The sequence below is a fragment of the Rhinoderma darwinii genome, chromosome 11, assembly GCF_050947455.1.
Source record: "Rhinoderma darwinii isolate aRhiDar2 chromosome 11, aRhiDar2.hap1, whole genome shotgun sequence".
In the NCBI taxonomy this organism is placed as follows: Eukaryota; Metazoa; Chordata; class Amphibia; order Anura; family Rhinodermatidae; genus Rhinoderma; species Rhinoderma darwinii.
Genome location: NC_134697.1, coordinates 101,173,301 through 101,181,406, shown reverse-complemented (window position 1 = coordinate 101,181,406; position 8,106 = coordinate 101,173,301). Strand labels below are relative to the sequence as shown.

The 8,106-nt window shown below is 52.7% G+C and overlaps 1 protein-coding gene across 1 annotated transcript; it reads right to left on the bottom strand.

The window, feature by feature from the left end:
* Positions 1-103: 103 nt before the first annotated feature.
* On the bottom strand, positions 104-6,269 carry CLDND1 (claudin domain containing 1). The gene is made up of 5 exons (XM_075842281.1): positions 6,192-6,269; positions 5,366-5,669; positions 3,943-4,050; positions 3,191-3,328; positions 104-3,090 (listed from the first exon to the last, which is right to left on the bottom strand). The coding sequence occupies exons 2-5, from the start codon at positions 5,643-5,645 to the stop codon at positions 2,870-2,872; spliced, it is 747 nt and encodes a 248-aa protein (XP_075698396.1). The 5' UTR covers positions 5,646-5,669; positions 6,192-6,269; the 3' UTR covers positions 104-2,869.
* Positions 6,270-8,106: the final 1,837 nt, after the last annotated feature.

Below are 8,106 nucleotides of genomic sequence, written 5' to 3'. Positions count from 1 at the left end.
ATGAAAGACTTTCATTTGTACGTTTCTCTTAAAGCGAGTCACCTTCATGACGTTATTTTAGTGTCACACCAAAAGCCATTTCACATATATAACAGATGATACGTTATAAGTAAGAACTAGATGTAATTGTACAACATTATTAATACCACATTGAAACAGTGCCCCTGGTGGTCGATGTATTGTAAAGTTGTTGTCACCCCAGAGACACATACCGGAGTGGTCTCGTTAGCCGTCATCCGCTGCAGCGTCTTTATAGATCCATGGTTCTTTATAACGTAGCCCCGGTCCCTTTATCTTGATGTTCCTATATACACAGCTAGTAGCTCCTCGTGACTTCCGTATACAGGGTTATCATTATCTTCTGGCATAGAGCGCGGTCCAATGTAACGCAAACTGTTGGGGGAGGGGCAGTGACTACCACGCACAAATTATCAGCAGACACTACTGTGTACAACGCGGGTGCCATTGGTTGCTACGGGTTACGATGTATTTCTGCTGTTGGCGCCGTCTTGCGTTCGTTCCATTTTCACACGCTTTGCTCTTACGCTACGTCTTCTGCTCTATTCCCGTTCACCAGCGGTTCAGCTTAGTGATATGGGGTGGGGTCATTTCTCTATGGTGAACATCTAAACGTGGTGCGCAATTGTTAACGGTCGCAGCCGGGTACTAAAATTGAAAGGGCTAAACAGAAACAGCGCCACTCTGGCATATGGGCTGTGTGTGGTATTGCAGCTCAGCCCTGCCCCATTTAAGAGTGGTGCTGTTTTTAGGACCCCCAGCGATCAGTGTGGGGAAATCTGGCAGTAAGTGTTCAGTTTCCCAGCAGCGCCACCACAGGAGAAATAAAGTATTACACAGTGTCCATTCATATCAATGTGTTGTCTGTGTAATACAGGACCAGTCCTCCATAGAGTCCACTCTGACCAAGAGAAGAGGACCCTGAACAGCAGACCCCCTCTATTTACCCAGAATTCCCTAATAAGGTGTATGGAAATGGGTGACGCCCCCTGTGAGCTATCGAGCAGACATGGCACAATAATTCTTAGCTGCAGTTCACTGACTGTCCACGCTAACCACAAGGATATACAATAATAACAACAGAAAATCGCACATACAAACAATACAAGTTAAAATAGCCAATAAAAAAGGTGATAATAAGAGTCGTTGATGAGGGGGGAGTGTCATACCGAAGATCTCTCCTCCATCGCTACAACCCAGCACGTGGTATAATAGCCAGAATCAGTACTAAAATACAAGTCCCTGCCCGAGAAGTGTCCCTGAGTGTCCAGCATGGCTGCCGTGGCACTGACCATCTAGTGTTGCACATCCGCCTGGTTATAAAGTCTAGTAAAGCTGGGCGGCGTATTGCGAGGGTTGTCACCCAGAATGACTCGAGGACCTACACTGACTCCTATCTTGGAGTAAACCGACTTTAAAAGGGGCCTCCACTTTAGACCGATTGTTAGAAAGGTCCCCTGACAAAATCACAAAGTGGCCCCCAGCGATCATCTCTAATCTGTGGGAACAACTGGCAGTAAGTGTTCCGTTTTCCTGCAGCGCCACCACAGGAAAAACGGTGCCCATTCATATCAATGTAATACAGGACATGTCCTCCAGAGACACTCCTGATCGAGAGATGAGGATCCTGAACCCAGGACCCCCCTCCCCCTATAGAAACCCAAAATTCCCTAATCGGGTGTATGAGAATGGGTTTTCTAAACTGGACAACCCCTTTAAGCTGGTGTTTTGGATATGCTACCCGCCTAAGAAAATGCTCATCTTTCGATCTACTAATGACCGAGTGTGTCCAGCTTTATCCCCGTAATAGAAACGCTAAATATCCAATACTATTATGTGAGGAGTGACCTATAGGGCAGGATAATAACCGGGCGGCAGAGCACCAGACAGTCCCTCTAAATCTGGTATAGACACCTCCTCAACATCTCCCTGGAGTCTGAGATTTACTTGTCCTGGTCAAGATGACCATGTGTCGGACAAGAAAGACTTAGAGGAACACTCCAGAAAGAATGATGACACTGGTGTTCTACCTAGTGCAAGGCCTGAGTGGGTGGAGCATGACACAGACACCCCAGTAACATCAAAGACAGCGCACCGCCACTCCAAGCCCCGCAGTAGGGGTAAGACATTTTACTGTTCCTTTAATAAGGGATCAATCAGACTAAGGCTATGTTCACACCACAGCGATACTTTAAGCTTTGAGCCCGGAGAAGCCTTTGATGTCACTGTCCTTATATGGACAACAACGCCAAGTCATGAAGTCCTCGGCCAGAGAGCTACAGATGCTCTGGGCGGGGACTCCGTAGTAAAAAGCCCCTGACATCACTGTCCATATATGGACAGTGATGTCAGGGGCTTCCCCAGGGCTGGAATCCCGGGGCCGAGCGTTACCTGATGCTCTTCCTGGGAATTCCAAGGGTCCCTACGTCTAAGCCTACAAGGGTCCCTACGTCTAAGCCTACAAGGGTCCCTACGTCTAAGCCTACAAGGGTCCCTACGTCTAAGCCTACAAGGGTCCCTACGTCTAAGCCTACAAAGGTCCCTACGTCTAAGCCTACAAGGGTCCCTAGTGAGAGTCTTTGGATTGATTGCCGTGGCATACAACAAGGAGGCTTCACACTGGACGACATCTCCATACGGGGGACAAGATTGGTTGAACTCGCTGGATAATGGTGAGTGGTTTTGTGGAGCTCTAACTTTAATCCTGGTGCTACGGATCTGATCTGGGGTTTAGGTAAAAATGTAAAAAAAATGCTGACCGTCAGGACAGATTTGAGATGGACTCTTATGACCTGCATTGAATCCTGGCACCACGACCTGTGCCAGTGTGCGTAGTCCTGTTCACGGTCCTTCATGCCACACGATAGGCCTTCATCAGGGAATACTCCTTACGACTGGCGCGAGACGCCCATAGAAACAGCGCTCCGGCCATGATCTGCAGGGGTGAGGAGACACAGGCCAAGCAGAAGGACCAACCATATTCCCCCCGGACCCCCGCTGGAGGGGGCAGGCTCTTCTGCAGCATATACACCCCACTGGAGAAACACAGAACCGCTCCCAACGTGCACACACCTGTAAGGGATCGGGAGGTGGAAGGAAAGAGACAGTGAGGCACCCGGTGATCAGTAAGAGAGCGCACAGAGACCGTAGACAGAGGAGCCACGTGACATACCTGCCAGGAGATGCAGGGCCCCGGTCCCCAGAGCTGGATACAGATTGCGGCACACGCAGCCCGCCAGACCGACAATGGCGCCAAAAAATATAAGTCCGAGCGCCACCAACGGGAGCAGGAACTGACAGCGCCACAGATCTGAAAGGAGAAGATGTATGAAGGGCGGGCAGAGTCCAGGAGACCCCGCTGATGGGACCCCCACCCGGTATAGCATTTCATTTTTTTTTTCTCGATAACAAATTTAACCCCTTCCCGTCAGCCATTTTTAATATTTCCTCCCCGCATTCCAAGAGCCGTAACTTATTTATTTCTCTGAGGCTTTTTTTTTTTGTTTTCGGCCCTCCCGGAGGGATAGTCAATAAGTGTCCGATTGTTGGAGGCCCCGCTGATCGCAAAAATGGGGGTCCAGAGGAGCAGCGGTCAACAATTCTCCCGCTGCTCCACTCAATGTCTATGGGACTGATAGAAACAGCAGAGTAGAGCGCTCGGCTGTTTCCGTCATTCCCATAGACTTTGAATGGAACAGCAGTGCTCGACCGCCGCTACATTCAGGGACCCCCGTTGTCGTGATCGGTGGGATAACTGTCCATTCTGGGAATACCCCTTTAATGGTGGTGTAACATGGCTGATATCTGGGGAGCGTCGCCCGATCCTGCAGGACGCTAGAGAACCATACAGACCCCATGTAGATGTTACCTGAGAGGCGGGTCTGCCGGAGGGAGGGGTGAGCGTGGCCCGCGGGGGTTACTTACATGTCCGGATCAGGTCAATCTCCGTGTTGTGATTTCCGGGCTGCGTGTATTTTTCTAAGAACTGATCCGAAAAAGACAGCGAGACGCATCGCGAGTCGGACGAGAGATCTGTTAAAGAACGGAGAGTACACGACATGGTCACAGGAAGGTCTGCGGAGCGTCCAGGACACAGCCCTCAAAGATCTAGTAGAGTAACTAACAGGGGAGTACAAAAACATGGCCGCGTTCTAAAAACAGCGCCACACAAGTCCACAGGTAGTGTCTGGTACTGCAGCTCAGCCCTATTCTATTCACTTAAGCTAAACTGCAATACCAGACACAACCCGTGGACAGGTGTGGCGCTGTTTCTGGAAGAAAGTGGCCATTGTTTTCCGGTCCCGGACAATCCCTTTAAGGGGCTGTTTAGTAGGACCGTCAGTGAGTCCCGTTCAGGAGGGAGTCCCCTTAATCTTGGGTGGAATATCCATGGTCAGCAGGACTGCGCCTCGACGTCGGAGTCCACCCTTAGGCCTTATTCACACAGTGCAGTTTTTGAGACCGTGACCAGGAAAGTATAAAGGTAAGATTCTACTCCTCTTCTTTTCAATCCCCTCTTTGTTGTGATTTCAAAAAAACTGCACCAAAACTGCACTGTGTGAATACATCCCCACCCTAGTGTCAGACAGTCGGGGCAGAACTAAAAATCAGGTAAAAACGCAGGCGGTTCTCACCTCAACCTCTAGATTTACCCTGTGGCTGCGTTATCACACTGCACCAAAACCACAGCCCAATTGTCATCGGGATTTGCGGGAAGAACACGTGCGTAAACGAACCGGCAGCGCGGATTATAAAACGGCAGCTTGTCATTTGCGCTGTGGTTTCTGGGTCAGAGACGCTGCAGCTTTTTGCGCTATCACGATACGGTCCAGGATCGGGAGCCAGCGCTATACCTGGTGGGCGCCGGCCGGTTCATACCCGACACCCGCCTGCGAGGACCGGGACTCCAGCTGGTTAACCCCTCAGTGACCGCAGCATCTGCGCCCCCAGGTCTCCCTTCTGTCATCTCCTATAAAGCCTCGTCAGGTTCAATAGCCGAGCACAGATAAGAACAAGCGATCTCACCACCTCGTGAGCCCGGCCTGAGGGTGGAAGGCCACGTGCAGACTTGTCTGGAGGGGCGGCAGATAGGCAGTGTCATACGGCGCCACATTCCCCGGCGCTACGTGAAGCCCCTGCCTATATATGGACAGTAATGTAGTCCCCGGGACTGGAGGCGCCCCTGACATCACTGTCCATATATGGAAACCCCGGGCTGAGCGCCCCCTGGTGCCCTTCCTGGGGACTCCCATGTTAATGGAGGCTGTATCGCGCGGTATACGTTTTCTAGCAGCGCGGGGGGGGGGTGTCGTCTAGAACGCTCTTCTGGCCCCCCACAGATACCCACCGTCCGTGTCGTGGTGCTGCTGCAGGGAGACGGTGATACATTGCTGCCACAGCCCCTGGCTTCCGTTACAGTGGTACAGCGCGTCCGTGTACGCCTTCTCATTCGCCTTTTCTAGTTCATTTAAGAATTCATTTGCAGCGGTCTCGCTGACGTTGGCGAGGACGGGGGAGGTGAAATACTGGTACCAGGAGACGGTCCCCACTGCGGCACACAGGTAAATCACCGACAGCAGAGATAAGACGCTGCCGATCACCAGCGCCGTGGCAAAGCGGTTATCCATGGCTCAACGGGACGGAGAGAACATCTGTCAGAGAACAAGAGGGGGACATGTTACTGGCAGCGTCAATTCTTCACCATTTTCCAGATCTATGCTTGCAGTCAGTGAACGGAAACAGCGATCAGGGCGCACTTGCATGTAATCTAGAATGTTTTCATTCACTGATTGCAAGCAGTGGTCTTGAAAGTGGTAAAGAGTTAAGAACACAAAACCCCTTTAAGGTGCACATCATGGGCCTCGTTTATGGAAACCCATAGCAACCAATCAAAACGCAGCTTTCGATTTCCCAGAGAAGTTTAAGACATGAAAGCTGAGCTGTGATTGGTTACTATGCGGAACCAGGTCACGTGCACTTATAACTCGGTATGAATCTGTCGGCACAAATCAGCTGCAGTCATGCTGGGATTTGTAGTCTCCCAAAAGTCTGCAGAGCCCCTAGCTGCTCGGATAACTCGTACTGATGTATACATGACGTCAGCACGACATGATCGCTGACAGACCACGACGGATAAATACAATTCTACAGATACTTCCCCACAACAGCCTCACCTCGCAATCCGCTTGTCGGTACGCTGTTTCCGGGTCGTCTTGCCCAATGCATTTTGGGAATGGTAGTTCTCGCACTACTCAGCAGCCGCATGCGCACTACATACAGGAATAGCCACAAGTTGCGTATTCAGCGCCACCTACTGGTGGGAGACGGAAAATCCCGGGTTATGACGGCTGGTTACAATTATTAGCAGGTCATGGCTGTCATGGCTGTCAGGGTCAGCGGGTACCGGGCTGCCGGGTTGTTATTAGCAGGTCATGGCTGTCAGGGTCAGCGGCTGCCGGGTTGTTATTAGCAGGTCATGGCTGTCAGGGTCTGCGGGTACCGGGCTGCCGGGTTGTTATTGGCAGGTCATGGCTGTCAGGGTCAGCGGCTGCCGGGTTATTATTAGCAGGTCATGGCTGTCAGGGTCAGTGGGTGCCGGGTTGTTATTAGCAGGTCATGGCTGTCAGGGCCAGCGGGTACCGGGCTGCCGGGTTGTTATTAGCAGGTCATGGCTGTCAGGGTCAGCTGGTCCCGGGCTGCCGGGTTGTTATTAGCAGATCATGGCTGTCAGGGTCAGTGGGTGCCGGGTTGTTATTAGCAGGTCATGGCTGTCAGGGTCAGCGGGTACCGGGCTGCCGGGTTGTTATTAGCAGGTCATGGCTGTCAGGGTCAGCTGGTCCCGGGCTGCCGGGTTGTTATTAGCAGATCATGGCTGTCAGGGTCAGCGGGTACCAGGCTGCCGGGTTGTTATTAGCAGGTCATGGCTGTCAGGGTCAGCGGGTACCGGGCTGCCAGGTTGTTATTGGCAGGTCATGGCTGTCAGGGTCAGCGGCTGCCGGGTTGTTATTGGCAGATCATGGCTGTCAGGGTCAGCGGGTACCGGGCTGCCAGGTTGTTATTGGCAGGTCATGGCTGTCAGGGTCAGCGGCTGCCGGGTTGTTATTGGCAGATCATGGCTGTCAGGATCAGCGGGTACCGGGCTGCCAGGTTGTTATTAGCAGGTCATGGCTGTCAGGGTCAGCGGCTGCCGGGTTGTTATTAGCAGGTCATGGCTGTCAGGGTCAGCGGGTACCGGGCTGCCAGGTTGTTATTGGCAGGTTATGGCTGTCAGGGTCATCGGTTACCATGCTGCCGGGTTGTTATTGGCAGATCATGGCTGTCAGGGTCAGCGGGTACCGGGCTGCCGGGTTGTTATTAGCAGGTCATGGCTGTCAGGGTCAGCGGGTACCTGGCTGCCGGGTTGTTATTGGCAGGTCATGGCTGTCAGGGTCATCGGTTACCATGCTGCCGGGTTGTTATTAGCAGGTCATGGCTGTCAGGGTCAGCGGGTACCGGGCTGCCGGGTTGTTGTTAGCAGGTCATGGCTGTCAGGGTCAGCGGGTACCGGGCTGCCGGGTTGTTATTATCAGGTCATGGCTGTCAGGGTCAGCTGGTCCCGGGCTGCCGGGTTGTTATTAGCAGATCATGGCTGTCAGGGTCAGCGGGTACCAGGCTGCCGGGTTGTTATTAGCAGGTCATGGCTGTCAGGGTCAGCGGGTACCGGGCTGCCAGGTTGTTATTGGCAGGTCATGGCTGTCAGGGTCAGCGGCTGCCGGGCTGCCGGGTTGTTATTGGCAGATCATGGCTGTCAGGGTCAGCGGGTACCGGACTGCCAGGTTGTTATTGGCAGGTCATGGCTGTCAGGGTCATCGGTTACCATGCTGCCGGGTTGTTATTAGCAGGTCATGGCTGTCAGGGTCAGCGGCTGCCGGGTTGTTATTAGCAGGTCATGGCTGTCAGGGTCAGCGGGTACCTGGCTGCCAGGTTGTTATTGGCAGGTCATGGCTGTCAGGGTCATCGGTTACCATGCTGCCGGGTTGTTATTGGCAGATCATGGCTGTCAGGGTCAGCGGGTACCGGGCTGCCGGGTTGTTATTAGCAGGTCATGGC

Bases quoted from the DNA above. Each gene is read 5' to 3' on its own strand.
- CLDND1 (XM_075842281.1), bottom strand. From the start codon at position 5,645: ATGGATAACCGCTTTGCCACGGCGCTGGTGATCGGCAGCGTCTTATCT. The intron at 4,051-5,365 runs GTGGGTATCTGT...GTTCTTTAACAG, and splicing joins GCAGCACCACGACACGGACG to ATCTCTCGTCCGACTCGCGA. The intron at 3,329-3,942 runs GTAAGTAACCCC...TTCTCCTTTCAG, and splicing joins GATTGACCTGATCCGGACAT to ATCTGTGGCGCTGTCAGTTC.